The sequence below is a fragment of the Pseudorasbora parva genome, chromosome 21, assembly GCF_024679245.1.
Source record: "Pseudorasbora parva isolate DD20220531a chromosome 21, ASM2467924v1, whole genome shotgun sequence".
NCBI lineage: Eukaryota > Metazoa > Chordata > Actinopteri > Cypriniformes > Gobionidae > Pseudorasbora > Pseudorasbora parva.
Window position 1 is genome coordinate 23,300,440 of NC_090192.1, and position 25,341 is coordinate 23,325,780.

Consider the following 25,341-nt stretch of genomic DNA (forward strand, 5'->3'; position numbering starts at 1 on the left):
GCACGTGATCCAAGTTAGCCGCCACGCTTTCTGTGGTAAGCTATGGTAAGAGATACAGGCCAATTGAAAGAAACAACAGGAACAACAGCAACTCAGCCATGAAGTGGTGGGCCACGTAAAATCACAGAGTGGGGTCAGCGCATGCTGAAGCGCACAGTGTGCCAAAGTCGCCAACATTTGCAATGCAAAGAGTCAGATGCAGTGGTGTAAAGCACACCAAAATTTTCCATCAGAAAATTGTATGTCTACAGCAGTGGAGATGTGTTCTCTGGAGTGACAATTCACATTCTCTGTCTGATTGAGTGTTCAGGGAATATTCAAAAGTAATGACAAAAAGACAGTGAGTAAGAGAGTGAAAGGGAAGAGAGATATTGCTGAATAAAGTTATTGACCAAAAGAGATATTGACCAAACCTCCATGTTGAAAAAAGTTGTGCTGCTTAAAAATCATGATGCATCTTTGATGAGAAAATTTAAAAATAACCACATTTATTTGAAATCAAAATGTTCTGTAACATTAGAAATGTGTTTACTATCAATTTAAAGCATTCTTGCCGAAAAGAAGTGCTAATTTCTTTTGCAATTTTTTTTAACCCAAAACTTGTAGTTTTGGTAGTGTATATATTCTCAAAATAACATGCAATTACATTGTGAAAATGCACTTAGAAGCACTCAAAGATTATTTATTATTCATGCATGACAAACTTCACGTTAAACTGGGTATAAAATTAGCACGCAGAAAGACAGTACTTTAGGTTAAGGAATTAAAAAGTCAATATCAGACAAAAAGTGTTACACTACACTACCTTCAATAAATCACCCCACAAGCACTGCTGTCCAGCATACTTGTTATGTAGTAAAATAAATCAGATACATTGACAAACCACCCAAGAACTGCTCGGCTAAATACAAGATCTAATATGACATTGTGGGATTCTCAAAACACGAAAATGCAAAGGGATTTCAGTGCTCATTCATTGTCACTTTCAAGTAAAGTACAGCCCTAAGCCAAACTGGTTTGGGTAACTGATGACAAGACAAGTAAACTGAGGTCCTTATTCTGACAGCTCACTGAGAAATTAGATGAAATGGAAGAGCGAATGTTGGACAGAAATCTGGCTTAGAAAGAGGTGTGAACGACACGCAAGGGAAAGTGAAACAGACACATACATCTATACACCACAAGAGACCACTGGACGCAGAGCTGGTGATAGGGGATGTAAGGTAATGTGGAATGTGGCCTGTGTCATGTAAAGCGAGGATATGTGGTCACTAAGGAATTAGAGGATAAGGGTGAACAGGGTGTATTTATGCGCTTCATGTTAACAATAGTGTTTTCCACTACGTGAGTGTGCTTGAATTATGGCAGCCCATATGTGTCTGGCTTTGACAGCATGTGGAAAATTACATGTGTTTGTAAGTGTGTGTGAAAAGGAAGTAGCTCACCAAAGGCTCTTTATTCTTGACCAGTCGAATGATCTTGACAGAGTCTTCTTCATCATCAATGTCATCTGGCAAAGGAGGAAGTTCTGGATCGTAACTCTTCCTGGCCACAGTATCATGAACAGACAACAAACTCTGCAACGAGAAAGAGTTGTACACATAAAAATCCACAGAAACGCACACAGTGAGACAAACAGTAGTCGTTTGACTGATTGTGTGTAGCTACTCGTTTTGGCTAATCATTCTAGCCTTGATACTCCAAGCATCTGCTTGAATCCTATAGTATAAATCATGGAGCTTTAGAGGTCTGCTTTAGATTACTACCTCCTACTGACAAATAAAGCTGCTTTTGAATTGATTACCATCACTATTTCACTACAACCCTCTTTGGCAATGTTGTTTGTTATAGCATCGCCAGCAGGGGAAGGAAAAAAAGAACTGAATCAAGACCAAGACTAATCATATTGTCATCTTTCATTTGATTAGATTATTATGAGCATTACGAGTATCCTGCTGGGAATACGACAACATTGCCGTGAGTTTCCAAGGGGCAAGGACACTTCACGGCAGATGGATGGACACAAGGCAATAAAATTCTCAGATATTTCACACCTCAGTTCGCAAAGAACGTGCTATAGCTAAAGAATGACAGCATTCAGAGATTCATTACCCATCCGCTTCAACGATGCTGTGTGTCAAATGCAGCTGCAGCTTTTTACTTTCTATTGCTCCTTTTTCTCCCTCGCATTTACAACATAAAACCATCTTCCAGTTATGTGCCAAAAATAAAAAATGAGAGGGAAGAAAAAAGACACTGAAAAAAGAGAGAAGAGACAAGACAGAGAGGAGAAGAAAAGTGTCTGTTTTATGACATGGGATCAAGCTCCAGAACAACACTCAACATGTGGCTAAAGCAGAACAGATGGGAGAGTGAGCGAGAGTGCTGGAAACAAACAGAGAACGAGAGGCATGTGTCTAGGGAGTGAGTCAATTTCATCAGTCCAGGTTATACTGACACTTAGATGCAATTATCTGACAATTAATTCATTGTTTCTGAACACTTCAGTCTTAGCAGATAACTAAAATGCAGGTAAAAAATGAAGTGGAATCTGGATGAACATCTACTCCACCGCAACATGTGAATGTTTGCAATCCACATTCAATATGACAAAAGTTGACTAGTTGTTCATATGACAAATAGTAGCTAAATATACACAATTTGAAACAGATTTTTGTTGTCGTTGTTGATTTGATTTACATTTTAAATGCAGACTTTGCCCTCATTATCTCAGATTGGACTATACACATGGCAATCAACCACACTTCTTTGTAAAGATAGAGTATGTTGTGAGATGTAAACAACCTAAAACAACTAGAGCAACAGAAGAAAAAACATTCACGAGCTAGTGTCTGTGGGTTTCTGATGGCGAAATGAAAACGATAGCAGAACATACACATTGCCCTGTAGGGTCCAATGTTGAATGGCTCTACACTAAACACAGCTCTGATTAGACTGAATGGTGCCGTTGTTTAAGCAAACTGAAATAGAAGATTTTTAACTGCAACTTAGTTGGGATTCTTTTATTTTTCCAGATGACCAGATCTATAAAGATCTAAATGAATTAAAACATAAATACTGTTAAATTATCAAGGTGGGGTTGTGTTTTGGCTTTCGGGAGTTTTCCTAAAACATGGTGTGTCCGATGATAAATAAAAACAAAATGTATGTTTAATAAAAACAACAACAACCCCCCCCCCCCCACACACACACACACATACACCAAAAAAGTTTATATTTTTATGCTTTGAAATCACTAACAATTAATAGCACTGTTAAATGTAATGTTCAGCCAATCTCAAAATATTATAAAATGTTCATACTGAGCAATATAGTGAGATGCCTAAATTCACTTTAGTTGAATTTGCACTCAACTACATTAATGACCAGTTTTAGTTTTTAGTATTTTATACAAATTCGTATAGAATCTGCATTGTATCTGTTATTAGTCATTGCATGAAATGTGTACTTAAAATGAAAAGAATTATGAGAAGATTATTGGCTGGAACTTAAATATCAGCACAACGCCTTAGCAACTGCATTAAAGGGAGTGTCATCATTTACTTACCCCCATGTTGTTCCAAACCTGTATAAGTTTCTTTGTTCTGCTAAGCACAAAAGATTTTATTTGGAAGAATATTTGTAACCAAGCAGATAGAGCAACCATTCTCTGCCATAGTAGGGAAAAATACTATGGTAGTGAACAATCTTCCAAATACCTTCTTTTGTGTTCAGCAGAACAAAGAAACTCATACAGGTTTGGAACAACATGGGGGTAAGTAAATGATGACAGAATATGATGACAGAATTTTCAGCTTTGAGTGAACTATACCTTTAATGCCACAGAGAAGCTGAGCTCAAATTCTCAATCTAGTCTCTATCAAGTAATTCAGTGGATAACTACATGACTCATATTTCATAACTATGAAATACTGACAATTTCTATTTCTCTCTTATACACACACACAAACCATGAACTGATATACACATTTCATTAAATAAGTCGGGCTCTAAGCGCTTTTTTTTTTTACCTGGATGTGGCATTTGGATGATTCGTGGTCTTTTATGGCTTCCAGTTTTAGGTTTTTAGTACCAACAATGAAACCATTAGTTTTGGCATCTTCTGAGCAGCACATTGTCAGTAGGGATGCACCGAAATAAAAATTCTTGGCTGAAACCGAGACACCAAAAGAAATTATGCCAATTATTAGTACCATTGCATTTATGGCTAATGCTATGACTGTAACTTCACTAAAAATTTTTTTTTTAAAAATTGAGGCATTACAATTGCATAAATTAATACTAAAGTTTCAACTAATAAATCACAACTTACAAATTATGCAAATATTTATTTAGCACATTGCAACAATCTACAGTATAAAATAAAATTCAAACTAAAATGTTTAACTTACTTAACTTACTCACTTATGTGTACATTAAATAATAATGTACAGGCCTAATGGCCTGCAGAAAGGTACAGAAATTGAGTAAAGTAATCAAATGTAAAATAACTGCATATTTAGCTGTTTAAATTAAAGATTGATCCTTATTAAACTTACAAAAGCTATTCAATCAAGAGCAGTGAGTAATGTCCTTTTGTTTGACATAAAACGGAGCAGTAAAGGTTACTGCCCCTTTAAGACCTAGTGCAGGGATATGATCTTCTTTCTCGACTGTATACAGTTCACTTGAGGCATATACAGACTATGTCTGCTTGGATACTCATCAAGATGGACATGTTGACATACTTTTTGTGTGAGTTTGTCCGTTTAAGTGCAAGACTTGAAAGAGAACTCAATATTTGCGCGCTCTCGGATGCAGTGACCGATCTTCTCTCAGCACGTCCGATTCGCGTCTTCTGGCACTACATCCGAGTAATGACGGCGAAAACGACTGGTCATATTCGGACATATACGGCAGCACTCACATGCATTGAACAAAGTTTACAAAGAGATGAAACAGTATGCTATTTTTATTTACATGCCACGGTGGCCGGTAGGTGAAGCGAGTTTACCCGCCACAACTCAAAATCACCCGCATTTGCCTGGTGGCGGGTGCTAATTTCCATCCCTGACACACACACACACACACACCCACAACTAAACTCTCTCCTGAGGTTGGGGTCAGCATCAGGCCAGGTGGCAAAAAGAGTAGATTGAGGGTCAAATGCAGTAACTCATTTCCTCATGTAGCTACTCCTGCGATGTGTGTGCATGTTAATTAGTTATAGTGGCCTCCTACAATAACAAATTGCTGAACTTGTTCAAATAAAGTCTGGGAAATGTAACTGGGCATGCAGCTCTCATTAGGAAAAAGTTTGTCATCCGAACAGTCATTATTCAACCTGCTGAACTAACTACCCATACACATGCCTGCACAAAATCCACACACAAGCGCAAGATAAAAGGACAAAGCAATACACTTTTATTCTATTTTCCGGCACATTTTTTATCTATTTTCCTACAAAAACTTGTGAGGCACTCATCTCCTTTTTCTTGCTCCTTCTTTCTCACTTAGACCAGAGCAGCTCTTTCTTTCCACAACACCCGGGTTGCCCTAATTGCCGCTTTCATCAATGTCAATATAAGTCAGTAAGCGGGTTTAATATGAGTAAAATGTGTTTTTTCATGTGTGAATCATAAAGGAAGGAGGAGGAAGGAGATCATTTAATAGGTTCTGATTTATGTCTGGTCACAGGGAATGGATCATTTCAACACTAATTGAGAGTGATACAGTTACTATCGTACAGAGACGCCATTCTAGTCCCCAGAAGCCATCTGCTAGCGCTTTACACAGCACCAATAGACACCGCGTTAAAGACATAAGGGAAAGAAAATGCGACTAAGGAAGAGAGGAATGTAGACTTTAGGGATATAAGGACAGAGAGTACTATGATGATGTAGCCAGATAAAGGGTGAGATGCACTACTAGTCTTTTAAAATGTAAAAATGTTAACATTAAAAAATACATTAAACTGATCAAGTGTAAATAACAACATTTATAGTGCTACGAAAGATTTCTATTTAAAATAAATTCCCATTCATCAAAGAAGCCATAAATATATATATATATATATATATATGAATATAATATACCAAATCAACATATTTCTTAAGCACCAAATAAGCATTTTAAAATGATTTCTTATATTTGTCAAAATACAATTCCCATACTTCATTTTTATTATTTGCGTAGTTGTATAACCTAATTAGCAGATTTTAACTGGTAGCGTACAGTGTTATCTGAAGGCATGGTAAAAAAAAAAGTGCTTATTTGTTCACTCTTACCTTTACATGTGGTTTGGATAGTAGCTTCACAAGCTCTCTGATCTCATTACTTGCACTTCTTCCCTGAAGTTCCTCCGTCAACTGAAGAAAAATACAAGAGAGATAGTGAGAGAGAAACAGAAACCAGAGCGAGAGAATCTATAACATCCATGAACACATGCATTGGTCATACAGACATGAACATGTATATTATGAATAATTGGAGTATAAATGTCTCCCCTGTGGCAGGTAGCAGGTGGACAGTGTGTGTGCATGTTTAAGAGATTGAGTGATTTATAGCAGCACAGATGCAGACTAAATGAGGCACAGATACATGTAGCAGTTTCTCTAAGTGAGGAGAAAGACAGAGAGAGATGGGCTTGTTCTCCAGATCCATTTGAAGTGTTACTCATGGGCAACAACCTTATTATGGACCTCACTCACTCTCTCTCTCTCTGTGTGTGTGTGTGTGTGTGTGTGTGTGTGTGTGTGTGTGTGTGTGAGAGAGAGAGAGAGAGAGTCCGCTGAAATGTTGTAATCAGTGTTTAAAGAATCACTCCCTTGGGATGTCAGTAGACTTTTCCAGTAACCAGCCAAATGGGAGGTGATGTTTAGTTGAGTAATGGTGACAGTGACCCTTAGTGACACACACACACACACACACACACACACACACACACACACACACACACACACACACACACACACACACACACACACACACACACACACACACACACACACACACACACACACACACACACACACACACACACACACACACACACACACACACCACTACAATAGCAACAACTGCAGCTGATGTTGAGGAAAGCAGAGGTCAAATTTGGGGAAAAGCTGCTTGCACAGAAGTCTGTAATGACTATAATTTTGCATATACTATATTTGTACTGTACACTCTAAAAATTAATTCAGGGAACCTTTTAATTACAACATAAATAATTGCATGGTTGCAGAAAAAAATAATCTAATTTACTAAACTAAACTAAACCTTTTAAGTTTTAACATTCCTTGATGAGTTCAGTCAACATATTGTTTTATTACATTAACTTAACATTGTGTGTAATTTCACTCAAATTTCAGAAATTAAGCAAATGAAGCAAAATTAAGTTGTAGTAACTTAAATTAAATGGTCTCAAGTTGTTAATTGGGTGGTGGATTTCTAGTTCCAGGTATGTTTTGCAGAGGACTGGATAAGTATGAAGGTGTCTTTATTTTATTTTTATTTTTATTTTTATTTATTACACAAGGGATTAGTGCAAGTGCAAAGTTTATTATCAGAGGTTACGGACACAGGTGATACTTAGGTGGATGGTGACACTCAGATGAAGGACGATGATGGTGAAGACGATGATGATGGTGAAGACGAGGAAGATGATGGGATCAGTGCAAGACCAGACAGTGAGTGTGAAGGTGACTGCTTAAGTAGTGATGACTGGTGATGGTGCACAGGTGATCAAATGCCGGTGATGGGGAACGAGTGGGTGTGGCAGTGTGTGATGGTTGTGAGAGCGTGACAGTACCCCCTCCTCCACGGGCGGCGACGGGGTCTACCACAGCCCTGAGGAGCAGGTCGGTCAGGGTGGTCTTGGTGAAACTGAGTGAGAAGATTAGGGTCCAGCACATCATTCCTGGAGATCCAGCTCCGCTCCTCAGGACCATAGTCCTCCCAATCTACCAGGCATTCCATCCGGGAACCCCATCGCCACGAGTCGAGGATGGCTCTCACCCGGTAGACTGATGGGTCCTCGTCGATGATAGGAAAAGGAGGTACGGCACCATCACCAGGATCTGTGGGAAGAGGGACCAGCTTGCCCTCGGGGAGTCTCCTAGGGGTGTTGGCAATGGCGCAGACTGAACATCCCTTAACGAATCGGGAGACGTCCCGAGGCATGGCGGGCCACCAGTAATGGTGGTGAAGGAGCGAGAGGGTCCTTCTCCTGCCTGGGTGTCCAGAGCCCAGTGAAGAATGAGCCTAGTTCATAAGGGGCAGGTGATGGCGAGGCGGGACATAGAGGTGTCCTTTTGGACCTCCCGACGGAGCAGGCTGTTGGGCGTTCTCCTGTTGGATCTGCTCGTGGAGCGCCCACTGGATCGGGCTGACAACCATGGCTGGAGGGAGGATGGTTTCAATGTGCTCTGGCTCAGGGCCGGTTTGGTGGAGACGAGAAAGGGCATCCGCCCGGTTGTTCTGGTTACCTGGATGGTACATCACCTTGAAATTGAATCTGGTAAAGAAGAGGGCCCAGTGGGCCTGACGATGATTCAGCCGTTTGGCATCTCGAAGGTACTCAAGGATACGATGGTCGGTGATGACTTCAAATGGATGTTCTGCTCCTTCCAGCCAGTGTCTCCATTCCTCCAGGGTGAGTTTGATCGCCAGGAGCTCCCGGTTGTCGATGTCATAATTCTGCTCCACCGGGGATAGCTTCTTGTAGAAGAAGGCACATGGATGGAGTTGTGAGGGTGTCCCCTGCCACTGAGACAGAACCGCTCCGACCCTGGTCGATGGGGCGTCCACTTCGACGATGAACGGAAGATGAGGATTGGGGTGGACCAGGATCGGAGCGAACTTGAAGGCGTTATTCAACTGGTGGAAGGTCTCCGTGGCAGATGGAATCCAGGACAGAGACTTGGGCTGGTTCTGGAGCAGGGAGGTGAGAGATTAGCTGAGCAGGCTATAATTCTTTATGTAGCGGCGGTAGAAGTTGGCAAATCTCAGGAAGCGCTGCAGCTCTTTGATGGTGGTAGGCTGAGGCCTATACGTGATGGTGTCCACCTTCCCCTGGTCCATCTTGACTCCGTGGTTGTCTATAATGTACCTAAGAAACTGGACAGTGGAGACGTAGAACTCGCACTTCTCGAGCTTGAGATAAAGGTGATGGTCTCTGAGCTTCTGCAGGACTTGACAGACATGCTCTTCATGCTCCCTCAGGTCACTAGAATAGATGAGGATATCGTCAATATAGATGATGACAAACTTGTTTAAGAATTCACAAAATACCTCATTCATGTAATTTTGGAAGGCGGAGTGTAAAAAAAGGCAGGCCTACCAAAATTCATATAATTTTGGAAGGCCCAACTCCCTAATTTGAGTTGGACAGCCCATACAGTATCAACCGTTATTCATAGTGACCTGAGGGAGTGATGAAGGCTGTCTTCCACTCGTCTCCCTTGCAAATGCGAATGAGGTTGTAGGCACTTCTGAGATCGAATTTGGAGAAGATGGTGGCCCCACGGAGCTGTTCTAGGGCGGATGGGACCCGAGGAAGAGGATCCATCCATCTTGGCCACGAAGAAAAAGCTTGAAGCGGCAGGGGATGTCGATAGACGGATGAACCCTTGTTGTAGCGCTTCGTGCATACTCCTCCATGGCCTTCTGTTTCCGGGATGGACAGAGGGTAGACGCGACCCTTGGGTAGAGTAGCCCCAGGCAGGAGGTTGATGGCGCAGACCCATGGCCGATGGGGTGGTAGTTTGGTCGCTTACTGAAGACATCCTGGAACGCCCGGTAAGCTGGGGGAATGGCCAGGTTGACTTAAGTTTCAGGACTCTCTACTGAGGTGGACTGGACAGGTAATGATGAAGGAACTGACGATGATGATGGACCTTTTCGGCGAGGACGGTACAACAATACAACAATTCAAAGCAGTTCTCACCCCATTGCAGGATCTCTCCGGTGGACCAGTGGATATGCGGCTGGTGTAGTATAAGCCAGGGGCATCCCAGGATGATGCCTGCGGTTGACTCCTCCAGCACCATGAACGTGATGGTTTCCTCATGCAGATGACCAACGCTTAGTGTAAGTGTGGGGGAAAAATGGCCGACACGACTTCGGCAAAACGGTTTTCCTTGAATGGTTGGTTTTCTGGATGAGGACCTCCAAGCCCATGGCGTCCTCGTAGACCACAATCAATGCGAAGGCGGTGACGAGGGCTGACTCATTCCATCCGCTCATACAGGCCAGCGTGCAGAAACGCAGTGCATAGGAACTCGTTGTCTCTCGTTTGCCTTGGCGAATAGAAAACAGTTGATAATGGACAGATAATTCGGCAGTTTGTTGACCAAATACCTCTTTGAGATGAGTGCAGAAGGCGGTGGTTGATCCGATGACGGGGGCATTCACTTCCCATAGCGACTGTGCCCACTGAAGGGCTCGGACTGAGAGTAATGAGATGATAAATGTCACACGGCCTCTCTTGCTGGGGGGAATACAGGGAATATTGCAGGAGAAACCCGCTGTAATCCTCGGCCGCACCGCTGTAGGTCGCTGGTCGGGCCATGGGACTTACGCAGGCAGCTGACGAAGTAGCGGGTGCCGTTGGTGAAGGTGATGATACGCTAGCATGGGTAGCGGTGGAGGGAGTGTCGTGAACCAGTGAGGACCGTACAGCATGAATCAGCGTGGTGAAGTGGTCTGCGGCGCGGTATATATACAATTTTAATATACAAATTACTTAAAATTCTATAAAACAAAATAAATAAAAAAAACAGCACAAATCCAAAACACCAGCCTTTTTTACAGAAATGGAAAAGCAGATATATTTTTCTTCTGTAAAAGATCAGGTGATGTTTAAATAGTGCAACTGTGCTGAAAAAATCACAATACAAACAATATAATATCAAATCAATGACAAGTTTGAAATGTAAACATAGATTCTCTATTTATTCATATTATGCTGGTGCAAACACTGGCAAAAAACAGTGCAAACAGCAAAAGTAATAATCTCAACCATGTCTTCAGATTACAAAATAACTGCAAATAATGATTTAATGATAAAACTGCTGAATATTTATGAATATTAACCACATTGTCACTGTTTACACATTGCCGTTTGCATGTTGTGTTTCTTCTTATTCATAAACACTAAATAATTCCATTATTTTCCATTATTTAATGCCATTATTTTATAGGAAATACAAAGAATATTTTTTGCATGCAGCACGTCAATTCTACGTGGTATTAGACTCTCTTGCTCTTTCTTTGTGTGAGAAACACTGAGTGAGCGCTTTCAGCAAAGCAATGGCGAGTCGTGCGCCTCACACTAGTGTTTATACTGTGCATCAAGTACACTGCGCATTCATTGAGATGAACTAAAATAGTGTGCTTTACTCCTCCTCAGCTTCCATCATAGTTGTTTTCACTCTGCACCTGGGCTGAGAATGGGTCGCATCATCAACTAGGCTTTATCGTTATTATCGTAGGAAGACTAATTCATATCGTGGGGAGAATTTTTACCGGTATATAGCAAACGTTATCGCCCATCCCTATTCAGCACTTGTGGCCATGTCATTTAATGATTAAAATTACAGAGACGATAACTTGACTCATTTTTCCTTCCACTCAAAAGCAAGTATGATCAGAATATAAAACACTCTGAACTGTGAAACACTCAGTTTCAGTCAATCTCATGTCAATCTTGAGTACCTATAGAGTAGTATTGCATCCTTCATATCTCCAAAAAGTCTTTAGTTTTATTATATTTATTAGGGGTGACCCCGAATAGTCGAAGATTCGATGCATCGATATGCGGAGCCTGATTCGACCACCGATCTCACGGTCGAATCTTCGCGGGTGTTATGAAACGAGGATCATACCATTTTGGCAATATGGGGGTTCTCAATATTTTAAAGACATGTAGCGGCACTGAGCTGAGCTGAGCATCGGTGTGCGACCCCTTTAAGGGCGCTGAGCTTAATACTTTGTAGTGCCACCTTTTGCTGCGATTACAGCTGTAAGTCGCTTGGGGTATGTCTCTATCAGTTTTGCACATCGAGAGACTGAAATGTTTGCCCATTCCTCCTTGCAGAACAGCTCGAGCTCAGTGAGGTTGGATGGAGAGCTTTTGTGAACAGCAGTTTTCAGTTCTTTCCACAGATTCTCGATTGGATTCAGGTCTGGACTTTGACTTGGTCATTCTAACACCTGGATATGTTTATTTTTGAACCATTTCATTGTAGATTTTGCTTTATGTTTTGGTTCATTGTCTTGTTGGAAAACAAATCTCCGTCCCAGTCTCAGGTCTTTTGCAGACTCCATCAGGTTTTCTTCCAGAATGGTCCTGTATTTGGCTCCATCCATCTTCCCATCAATTTTAACCATCTTCCCTGTCCCTGCTAAATAAAAGCAGCCCCAAACCATGATGCTGACACCACCATGTTTGACAGTGGGGGTGGTGTGTTCAGGGTGATGAGCTGTGTTGCTTTTACACCAAACATAACATTTTGCATTGTTGCCAAAAAGTTCAATTTCATCTGACCAGAGCACCTTCTTCCACATGTTTGGTGTCTCTCCCAGGTGGCTTGTGGCAAAATTAAAACAACACTTTTTATGGATATCTTTAAAAAATGGCTTTCTTCTTGGCACTCTTCCATAAAGGCCAGATTTGTGCAGTATACGACTGATTGTTGTCCTATGGACAGAGTCTCCCACCTCAGCTGTAGATCTCTGCAGTTCATCCAGAGTGATCATGGGCCTCTTGGCTGCATCTCTGATCAGTCTTCTCCTTGTATGAGCTGAAAGTTTAGAGGGACGGCCAGGTCTTGGTAGATTTGCAGTGGTCTGATACTGCAGTCAGGCAAGTACTGTTCTCCTGGTAATCGCCAAACCCAGACTTGTCCATTTGATTGCAAGACAGAGAAGTGTGATTCCTTATTTCAGAGAACACATCTCCACTGGTCTAAAGTCCAATGGTGGCGTGCTTTACACCACTGCATCTAAGGCTTTGCATTGGTGAGGTAATGCTTGGATAGAGCTGCTCAGCCATGAAAACCCATTCCATGAAGTTCTCTATGCACTGTTCTTGAGTTAATCTGAAGCCTACACAAAGTTTAGAGGTCTGTAGCAATTGACTCTTCTGAAAGTCTATGCCTCAGCATGCGCTGAACCCACTCTGTGATTTTATGTGGCATAGCTCTTCATGGCTGAGTTACTGTTGTTCCCAACTGCTTACACTAACATTATAATACCACAGTTATTATATAATAGTTGATACGGAATATTTAGTAGTGAGGAAATTTCACAAATTGACTTATTGAACAGGTGGCAACCTATCACAATGTCATGCTGGAATTCACTGAGCTCCTAAGAGTGACCCATTTTTCAACAAATGTTTCTAGAAGCAGTCTGCGTGCCTGGGTGCTTAATTTTATACACTTTTGGCCATGGAACATCTGAATTCAATTATTTGGAGGGGCGTCCCAATATTTTTGGCAATATAGTGTATTTGCACCTCCCTCATAACGATAACAGGTCGCGAAGATGTCGCATTGAACAGATCAACAGGAAAGCAATCTACACTTCTGACATGCTAAGTGATCCACAAAATCCGAAAATGGATTCAGTTTAAAAAGGTCTATGTTTTGGATTAATATTTTGAAGGAGCACTGCCCTTACAGATGAGGCACAGCTGGTTCAAATCAAGAATTCAATTTATAAAACAATATATTGTTCAAAGTTAAGACAAAAGTATCTGATATTTTGCTTCAAAACAATGGGACTTAATCATTAAAGGAGTCAAGAATTGAGAAATAAACTTCCCCTTGAGGTTTTGATATATGAAAGGTCATGGTAATTTCAGAGCTGAAAACCTCCTTGTTAGTCAAAGAAAAGCTTTTATTGATACCAGGCCCAGTAAACGAGAGATCTCAGAATATGACACACCTTGATGCCATTGTATGTTGAAACACCACCTCAACAGAATAAGAACGTCTGATTTTGTAGCTCCGCCCAACGACTCGTGCCTGACATGACAGCCCTACACAGAGCAAAACTGGATTGAACTTCTAAGCAATATATGTACTTTATAAGCTTCATTTGTTTTTCAATATTATGAATGAATGGATGAACTTTATTTTTAATTAAGATCCAGCTCACGTGGGGAAGACATTGCATGTTTGTTCCTTCATTTGACCATGTATTAGTTTGTAAACAAGAGACTGGATTTGCAGAGAGGATGAGATTACATGTATGAATGAAGAAACATTAATGTGAGTAAAACTATTTCTATATCTGATAGCATTGCATTGTTACATATTGTTTGACATCTATTGATTATCCACCTAGAAACTTCAGCTCTTTCAAAATAGTATCTTGATCTTTGATAAAGTGGCCCAAAAAGTAAATCAGAGAGTAATGTCCATCGCAAATCAGTGGGAAAGTGACACTAACTGGCCTTTCGACTTACAACAAAATACAATTTTAGGATCTGCAAATTGTTTCAGACAGCAAAAATCATTGTACATCTGGCTTATGACATCTGTGTTACGCCTGGCAATAGAATGATCATCTAAAATAACTCCACAAGCGGTTTCTATTAATCAATCAGGGATATCGTTTTGCTGCTCTGTTGTAATCTGACATAGTAGTTATGCATTTATCTAACTGAACAGAACAGACTTCGGCATCTGAGAGGGGAGTTGCATATCATCCAGCAGGCTCTGGAGCGCCCCATTTTTCCACAGTCTAATGGAAGACACCAGGGACACAATGAGGACTGTAATCTGGCAATTATTTTTATTGAGACTGAGAACTGCTTGTGGAAGAAACACTTTACTGCCTACCTGTGGCCAGAATAAGAACTCACACCTGTTCCTTAACTTCATAGGATATACTGCAGTTCAGAATAGTGTGTATATTTCATCTCTGTTAAATCTGTTTGCGCGCGTGTGTGTGTGTGTATGTATGTGTGTGGAGCTTGCCTGCTGTGTCAGTGCTAGACAGCATCTCAGGCCAGGCGGAGGTTAAAATGGCATTTTATGCTACACTATAAATTAAAGCTCCATTAGCGAAACTTTACACTCGAATGAGCGGCAGCGGCAAACCCACTACAGCGTTCAAAACAGCAGCACGCCGTATATTTCCTCACAGCAACGGCTGAAACTGATACGTCTGAAAAAACACAGAAGGGGGCTCTGAGTAATTTGGTTGCTTTGGCTGTTCGACCCTTTGATGGACCGCGTCCGCACACACATGCAGATATCAGGTTATCCTTGTGTGGGACCTTTAGGGACACTGAAGGAAAGTGTAAATCTGAGGGGCGGATCTGAGCTGCAGGTTGAGAAACTTCCGTAACGGAAGTCAAGATTTATGGAAACACGAGCAGACTTGTTGCTGCCGCCCACTGAGACATTAGTGAGCAGGAAACAGACTGATTAGCTCTTCTTAGATCAGCAGAGGATGCAGATTGGAGCACAAAATAACACTTTGTTTGAACAGATGTGGGATCTTTTTATGCAAAAATGCACTTTTAGTATTTTTGTCCATCTTAACATCAGCACTGACCTGAGGTGCTCTTCTCTGAATCGCCTTTGTGTTTTTTCCTTCTGTCTTTCCTCTCTGTGATCATATCCAGAGTAAACTCCTCCAAGTTTACATAGGTTTGTGTGTGTGTGTGTGTGTGTATGTTTGTGTGTGTGTGTGTCTATGTGGCCATGTTGATATAGTAGTCAGTTTACATTATGCAAGCCGTTGAGAGTTTAAATGTTGAGTGTTTTATAATACTGATGACTAATGTCTTATACAGACACACACACAATACTCCACGCCTCATCTCGCACTCTCATCTGCAGCCCATCTACTTGTGTTCTCTGCCCCAGACATCCATCCATCTTTTTTCTTTCCTTTAATGACAAGTTCCTCCTGGAGTCAGTCTTAAGCTAGACATGCTGGGAGACGTCTGTGTATGTGTTTTCACAGGCACACATTGTGCATGTGTGTGCGCACGTTTACCCATGCAGAAGTGTGTAAAGTTTATGAGCATAAAAGTGTTTTGGCTTTTAACAGGAAGTGTGTGCATGTGGTTCACTCACGTTTTGAGCCAGTGTTCCGGCGCTGTCCAGTACTGGAGTCGGTGCACTGTCTTCATAACACTGTAACTTCTCATGGATCTAATAGGCAGAGGAAGAGAAACCGGAAACAGAGCGATTACTTAAAGTCAAGGTGGAATCTAAACTGACCCCGTTTACTTTCCTAATGTTCCTAGTTTTATTGAGAACTATTTAACTTTGGAAAACAACCAATGTCATTTTTTATGTAATCTTTAAACAAATTCTGACAACTTGCTTTTTCCTTTAAAATGGCTTTCCTTTCCACATCACTTAAGACACACAACTATTCGATAATGTTAACCAATAGCCAAATTAAGGACATAATGACAAATTTTGATGATACACCAGTAAATATTTTAATTTTATGGCCAAAAACAAATAAATCTGTAATAAATAATTTTGCCTAAATAAATTAAAACTAAAACACCAAAAACTAAAATCTGTTTAAATGCTTAAAGTAAACTTAGAGAGGACAGCATTAAACTACATTTGGAAATGTTTTAAAAAATAATAGATTACATTGTTATTAATGGACTTATTTTTATCTTATTGTTTTCAAAGATGTTTTCAAAGATTAAAGTTGATGTGAAGTGATGACAAAAATAATTATGCATGCAGTACAAACAAGCACAAAAGATGGATAGATAGATGGATAGATCTCAATTCCTGTTTCATAAAAACAAGCCCCACCCAACATTGTTTCTTTATCTTTCATATCCTATTTCTCTGAAATACAAATCAGATTTTGTAGGTAACAGACTTTAAACAGAAATTCATGTTGATGATTAACATGCAAATTAAAAGCACAATGTGTGGTAGAATTGAAGTACTCAAAAAACTCTTGTGACATGTTTTTAACAGATGTGTTTTGTGTGTTAAAATATCTGCTTAACCATCTCATTTTTGCTGAAATTGTGTTTCCAGGACAACATTGTGGTAGGGAGCCAAGCAGAAGCTACCAGCATATTTAGACTGGAATTTGTCCTGTGAAATATTATGTAACAGCATACAGCAGTGAATGTGAAATTAACTCGCTACCAAGGGGAATAAATATTTATCAAGAGAAGACAAATCACTCTGCCACCGGGCTAGTTGTCATGGTGAAGCTGAGAGGGAAGAGAACGCTATGAGCCTGGATCGACCAGGGCACCGAGAGCCAAAGATACAATTTTTCTGGATCTGCTTCTCCAAAGCCGTTTGTGATGTGGTGAAGCTTGGCCGTGTAAGAACCGTAGTCAGGGCCCGTGACGAACAAACTGTGCTTTTCAGTCACTCCGTTTGCAAGCCTTAAAATGTACTGAACTCCAAGCAGGGTCACATCTGTTACTACAGCAGCGGTGTAGAAGCGGAATCTCTCGCACCGGCAAACATAGTTGCAGGCAAAGAAAAGAGACATAAATATTTCTTATCCACTCAGACACACACGTAGACTCATACACACTCGGTGGAGGAGGAATGGAATGTGGAATCCGGTGAAGGATGGAACGTAACTGTCCGGTCCCTGCACATTCCAGGGAGCGACATCTGTTTAGGCCGCCTGAGCAGTGGCGGAGCGCTTTTTCTCTGTACAGTTTAGATTCCATCAGAGGCTGAGTGAGATTCAATGCCTTTATTTACAGTTTGGGCCAATCTCCAGATACCTGCCTGTCCACACAGGAGCGCCAGAGAGCAGATATTTAAAATTCATTACAGAGCCCTTACACTGATCATAGTTCACGTTCCACAGAAAAGAAAGAGCAGGAAATGAGAGCAATGAATCAGAGTAATACCATCAAGCATTAGTCAACACTATTCCACTACATCACACCGGCCTTGCAGACCGATAAACAATCGCTTCATTTTCGGACTCGAAATTTGCACAGTAGGACAGAGAACAATGTGAACTGGTCACAGCTTTAAGCTAGCTGACGAGTCAATTAGTGAGGAAGACAAGTTGTTTATATAGTTTTTCCCATCCTAGCTTGTTTTAGTTTCAATATTTTTGTGACTACGCTTTAAAACGAATGAATTGAGACAACTTTTGAAATGATAGCTCACCCAAAAATGAAAATTTGATGTTTATCTGCTTCATCCAAGATGTATGTGTGTTTGTTTCTTCAGCAGAACACAAATTAAGATTTTTAACTCCAACTATAGCTCGTATAATGCATGTTAATGGGGTCTAATTAGAATTAGACCCCATTGACATGCATTATACGAGCAACGGTTGATAGGTGATAGTTCAACGGTTGAACTATCCCTTTTAGAGCGATTACCAATTTGAACAAACACATTTATTGGTAGATATTGGATATTTAATTGTGCATGTTCATTTCTGCTAAGGGTGCTCCAATCAGGATGATTTTTGGGGCCGATCACTGATCTCTGGAAGCAGTATCAAACGAGACAGATCACCATACCGATTACCACTGTGTCTGTTTGAAGAATCCTATTTCTCATGTAATATTATTCATTTTGTTATGTATATATTTTATGTATATTGTACTTCAATGCGTGACATGATAGATGGTCAAGTAAAATGAATTGACAACTTAGCCCTAGTTTCTTGCTGTCATTGCTGTAGAGCTGTTGTCAGTGCAATGTCGTAATATTGTTGCAAATTTACTGTCCTTTTCAAACACCTGGTAGAACTGCCAGACAGATGAAGGTTTTGATTGAATCAATTGTAGCTGCACATAGAATTTTTTTTGCATCATCTGATCAGCTCTTCTGATCTCCCTTTATAGAGACACCAATCAAACTATATAAAACGTTTCACGGCCAATCGATCAGGAGTATCATTTCTTCCATTTACACATTCAGATCACACCATTGACTGCCACACAGATACTGCCTTATGTTTTTTTTTTTTTTCAGCATCTCACACCCCAAGCTTCACTTTTAATTTTAATAAATATTTTTGGCCTATATTGGGATATTGCGAAAAGGGCCTCGAGCAAAGAATCAAACTCTGCTCACCGGAGGCCTTAAGATGTTTAAAAATCAAGTTTAAAATAGTTCAACTTTTAAAAATACATCAAGACCCTGTCTGTTTCTGAACAGAAGAATTCATCTTATGTGAATGCCCCTTAAACATGGCATATAGGATTTGCTTTGACTATCCTTTGTCATGATAAAATTATGCAGTTTTTACTCATCTCAGACTTGACACTTTAGTAAAGGTTCATAGGAATAAACAAAGCAATTATTTGATAAACACACTGTGTTTTGTGGTCAGGGTTCAGATCACATGATACATTGGAGCACTGTCTAAATCCTTTTGGAGCAGACGTTGAATACCCACAGGCCCTTGACAAAACACGAGCGGAGAACATAAGCAGGTGAGAGAAACGGCAGCCAGTCTGGCCTCCGGGTCCTCCAAGAGCATTCTGCAGCCAAACAAACACAGCTTTAAACACAATTACACTGAACGCTGACAGATACGGTGGAGAGGAAACTTCATGTGGAATTCAAGGAATATGAAAACGGAGGGAGAAAAAGTTGAAGGAAGAGAGAGTTGACTATGGAAAGCATCCGAGATAAAGGCTCCGTTTCAAATCCTAGTAAGCTGCTTTGCTGGGTACTACCTACATCGTGCGTGACTAATTTGGAACAACTAATAATGTCTCCTGCACAGCCTGGAACATGACATGTCCATGAGAGCAGCTTTTTTACCTGCAGTCCCGATGATTCGGCTCCGTTAGTTACGCCTGACAATGAACATGTTTGGACATTTGCAAATGTTGGGTGGCGTGCCTATAAATGATCACCAACGCTTGCGTCACGGTTAACATTATGTTAAGAATCACTTATTTTTTCGTGGTGTTTTTCATTCATGAGATTTACATAAGAAGTAGGAGGCAATGGTGTTTGAGACTCACTGTATATGATGTCCATGTACTGAACTCTTATTATTTCACTATGGCAAATTTAATTACATTTTTGATTCTAGGGCACCTTTAATGGAATCCTATGTTGCCAGCTAGTATGTCCTGAGTAAAAGAAGTAATAAAAAACCCCACCTAATTACTTCTTGTGGCCTGCATATTCACGAGTACAAATAGCGATGCAGATTAAGACTAGGCGATTTCCTAGGCAGATATTGACTAGGCAGATATCACATCCTCCGGCTGTTGAGCGATCGCAATGTGTGGCATGATATATCTGCGCCCCAGTAGCAGTGCTTCGCCATAATATAGCCCCAAGTCAATTTCTGCCTAGGAAATCGCCTAGTCTTAATCTGCATCACTATTTGTACTCGTTGTTAATATGCAGGCCACAAGAAGTAATTGGGTGTTTTTGTTTTTTTTAATCACTTTTACTCTGGACATGCTAGACAAAAAAATGCATTTGCCCACATATCTAAATGTAGAAAAGAAGTTGAATAAGCCCTATTTCTAAAAAAACAGTGGAGTGACCCTTTAAAGGTTCTTCATGGAACCATACACCCTGCCAAAGAACCATTTAAGAAAACCTTTATTTTTAGCAGTGAGCTCCTGAACCACCTCTGATGCTACTTGGCTGCTCTGATACATGTGCTGATGACTGTAGCTCTGTTTTTGAAGTCCATAAAAGTGCATCTATATCCATCATAACATGCTCCACATGGCTCCAGGGGGTTAATAAAGGCCTTCTGAAGTGAATCGATGTGTTTGTGTACGAAAAATACCCATGAAATACCCAAAAAGCAGATCACCTTCCATATTCAACTTACCAAAAAAGTGTAGCCAAGTTCAAAATGCTTACGAGTGACTGGTGTGCACTGTCATCAGACATAGCGTAAGCATTTTGAACTGCGAAAGGCACGGGCTCTACATTTTTTTCCGTCAGATGAATACGGAAGGTGTTTGGCTGGAAGCTAGATCATTTCCTTTAAAAAGTTTGAAATATGAATATTTTTCTTACACAAGCACATCAAAAAGGCCTTTATTGTTATTATTATTATTAAATTTATATATACATCAAGTAGCTTAAAATAGTTTGGAAGAGAGCTTAAAACATATGTAGATACACATTCACATATAAAATGAATAGGAATGAAGGAAAACATAGTAGGCAGCGCGCATTTGATGAAAGCAACACAGAAATCATGCAGGCATATGGGACTAAGTGACAATTAATTGTATGGCAGTGCTATGTATTTCTGCTCTAGGCTCAAGCTAACATCCATAATTTTGAAATGGTATTGACCTCTTCTCTTCCGCTTGTCTCAGTGACCAGAGCAGCTGGATCGAGTAACCCCTGATGGTCCAAAGTCTGCACGGCCTAGAACAGCACCAGCGGCCCTACTGCACCTCATCACCTCACGCTCAAACTGATCCCAGACCTTCTGAGAGCAAGACAGGAAAGGCCTGCAGACAGATGGGCTTGACTCTGAGTTGCCTGTCAGAGACGGATGTTTACACAAACCCCACCATGCAAAACGAGTGCAACACACACCTATTTAACTCCTCTTTTTTTTTATTTTTATGACTACGCCAAGCAGAGTGTAGCAGATACACTGGTTAATGTTTTAGGTAAAAGGTACATGTCAGAACTTAAACTTCAATAACATGTACATTTAAACCAGCATATCCGTTCCAGAAATAAAGGGCAAACATCTTTGCAGTGCTCATTTCTAATATCCATTTTCACAACTCAGAGCAGAAGGAATGGCACCAATTTACTGCATGTGTGGCAGTTGAAATATGTCAATTCAGATTTATGGCAGCTACAGCATTGTGAACACTGAGATCATCCAAAAATGGCAGACAGAGCCCATACTTTTCTTATGAAAGATGTTGAAAAAAGGTGTTTGTCATGTAAACGCAGAATATGATCTCAGATGGGCTTGTATGAGACCTACTTCACTTTTCCTCAGATGAGGTCTTGCCCTCGTTTGCGCCCGTAACCAAGCACTAGCGTTCTAATTGCGAGTATAATGCAATACGTCAGTGGCTTTATGGATTAAACATATATACTGCATAATATATGTCTGCATTCCACCCCAAGCACATTCAGTTTCCCTGACAAATGCCCATGTGTGCACACAAAATATACACACTCTCACTCAAGCGTATGTGTGCACAGAGATATGCATTTGTTGACTCTGGAGCATGCAGAGCCCAGACACTGAATGCAGAAGGCTTGTATTACTCTGGGAATTTATTTTGGATGCAGAATACGGATTATAAAGAATCAGAATCAGACACCAGCTGCTCTTTAAGAGACTTCACAAACATTAATATGGTGGCTCAGTATTAAGTAGGAAAATGTATAGCCGTAACTGCCAGAAGTGGGGACTCCAACAAATACATTTTCAACGTCTCGCATTCAACAGCAGGGTTTCCATCTGTGCTTTAAACTGATAAGTAGATAATTGTTATATTTGAACTTCCTGACTGCATATGGAAAGCTTTAATCTGGTGAGAATGGGAGTGATATTATGACTGGTTTTGCAAAGTTCATAAACTGAAATTATAAACAAAAAGCCAAAGCAAACTGCTTCCAAAATAAACCAAACAAGAAAATAAACAATAATTCATATACATATTTCCATAATATACTGCAACATGATCACTTGTCCAAAAATGACAAACAACACTGTTTTAAATTAGAGATGCACTGATCAACGTGCCAGGAATCAGTAGATTTTCTGAATGACCAGCCTGGACCGATCTCGCATCTTTTCGATTTCCGAAAATTGGTTGTCTTTCAATTTAAAATTGAACATTGGTCTGGGGAGTCTGCTATGTGTTTTCTACTGCACAAGAGGCATGATAAACGATTATTATTCAAATTACTTTCTATGTATTTGGATAGTCTTTCAACCAATCAGACCACAAGAGGCGTGATCAACAGGCAACGACCCATCATTTCTCTATCTGTCATTGTGTTAAACCGCCAATGGCACGCCAAGTGGATAAGCCAGTTCTCCCGCCTGCTTTCACTCATTTGTCTCATTCGCTCCGCTTAAATAGTGCTTGTATTGCGTGTAATTTTACAAATTCCCACAGATTTATAGCTCACACCAAGAGTGGACACAACTGATTTATACAAAAAGAGTGCAAAAACTGCCAACTTAAACTGCTTGGAAGTCGTACACTCAAATTTACGTTACAATACCTTGATGGTGTGAATATCTTGGCGAGTATTCAGCTAAACAATCAGTTTTGGAATATAGTTGTGAAAGATAATGCATGTTGTTTAACAGTATATTGGATCCGTACATAAACTGAATCAGGTCTTAAGGCTATTACATAGTATAAAGGTGTCATTTTGTTCTTACAGCCCTGATTTTGGTGTTCTTGCAGCTTGTTCGCGACACATCATCTGAGCAGAATTTTTTTCTTGTGTGTGCCCGAAAACTATTGTTACTATTGTGTAATTGGTCAGAAATGTAAAGTGGGCGGGCCTCTGAGTACGGCACCTGCTTGACACCTGCTTGACACCTGCTTTTCTTGTGAAGCATGGAATGTCCTGGCCAGAACAAACTTCGCTCTTGTTCTATGGCGTCAAAAATGGTGGACAAAACGGCACAAGCACAAACACAGCGCACAAGTGAACTACAATAGTGTGAGCACCGTGAAAGGCTTGCACATAAAATGTAAAGACTCAAATTCCACACTAAAGGACAAAAAAAATATGATTACGCACACAGATTAACAAGATCTCAGAAGATTACAGAGAATAGCCCGGACTGCTGAGCAAATCACTGGTACACCTCTCCTCACTCTCCAAAAACTGTACTCATCCAGAGCGAGTAAAAGAGCTGGCAAAATCATTCTAGACCTTTCCAAACTCAGGCCACATCCTCTTTGAACTGTTGCCGTCTGGTTGGCGCCACAGAGCACTGAACACCAAAACGGCCAGGCATAGGAACAGTTTCTTTCCTCAGGCAATCCATCTTATGAAAAGTTTATGCCCCTGACTTGGCAATAAACGTACAATACACAACACTATTTATACATTTATTTAACAAAATATACCTTTTATCTATAGTTCTTTGCATTTGAACATAAATACTTCTACATACATATACTGTCAATTTTTGTAAATTAAAAAAAAAATTGTTTTGCATATTGTAATTTCTCATTTACTTGAAATAAAGCTCGTTCTGATTCTGATTATAACTGTGGTTATGATTATGGACTCACTTTATATTAGGTGGCCTTGACTACTATGCACTATAACATTTGAATTAATCATTCGATACAATGAATACACATTGTGTACATACACATTTTTACATTGTACTTACATTTTTTTAATACCTGCACATAATTAAATCTGTTATTTAATTTAATTCTGTAATTGCATTTATAATTACACTGTTGTCACATCCCTTACACCTAACCCTACCCTTAAACTTACCCATACCACCACACCTGTCCCTAGCTTTACCCATATCCCACTTCAATATCAGCAAAAGTGTTTTGCAATACAATATAAACACAATAAGTACTTACTTTTTGATGCAAGTACATAGTAGTTAAAGCTAACTATTATAAAGTGTGCCTATGATTATTCATGAGATAAAACAATGGTGTATTACAACAAGGCATAATTAATGCATTAAAAATTCTGGTAATACTTTAAAATAATAGTCATTAGATAACATTAGCTAATGTATTAACTAACATAAACTAACCATGAGCCATTCATTTATTACTGTATTTGTTTTTCTTTGTTAATGTTAGTTAATATGAACACCGCTGTTCATGGTTTGTTCACGTTCACACTGCATTAACTAATGTTAACAAGATTTTAATAATGTATTAGTAAATGTTGAAATTAACATTAACAAAGATAAATAAATGCCTTATAAGTGCAGTTCATTATAGTTCATGGTAACTAATGTAGTTAAATAATGTTAACTAATGACCATTTTTCTAAAGTGTTACCAAAATTCTTTAATAATGCATTATACATAAAGGCTTTTATAAGACATTACCGAACAGTTTCTTTCCCACTAGAAATAATTTGAATTAAAGTTTCCAAATTATCCTTCTCCTCCTTTCGTTTTCCCTTTTGTATTACAGACACACACACAGAGACGTACTCAACCTAGGTGGAAATTACAGGTTGTGTCAGATTTCCTGTAAGGCTCTCTGGAGTGGCACCTTGGCAGAGGAACAGAGTGCAGTGGGACATGTGTGAAACCCTGCTTTAATTGCATGGAGAAAAGAGAGCAGAGGTCTTTGGCTTAGACTGTGGTCTGCTGTCCTGCCTGTCAGACCTCTTCTGCCTCTGTGGGTAGACTGTTATA

General features: G+C 40.1%; 1 protein-coding gene across 2 annotated transcripts in view; it reads right to left on the reverse strand.

The window, feature by feature from the left end:
- Positions 1-25,341, reverse strand: part of mpp7a (MAGUK p55 scaffold protein 7a) — a 170,927-nt gene that overhangs the window by 80,605 nt on the left and 64,981 nt on the right. For both annotated transcript variants that reach the window (XM_067429567.1, XM_067429566.1), the window contains exons 5-7: positions 16,098-16,175; positions 6,288-6,368; positions 1,446-1,577 (exon numbers count right to left, since the gene is read on the reverse strand). In XM_067429567.1, coding sequence (XP_067285668.1) covers positions 1,446-1,577; positions 6,288-6,368; positions 16,098-16,175 — 291 coding nt within the window. The remainder of the gene's footprint in view (positions 1-1,445; positions 1,578-6,287; positions 6,369-16,097; positions 16,176-25,341) is intronic.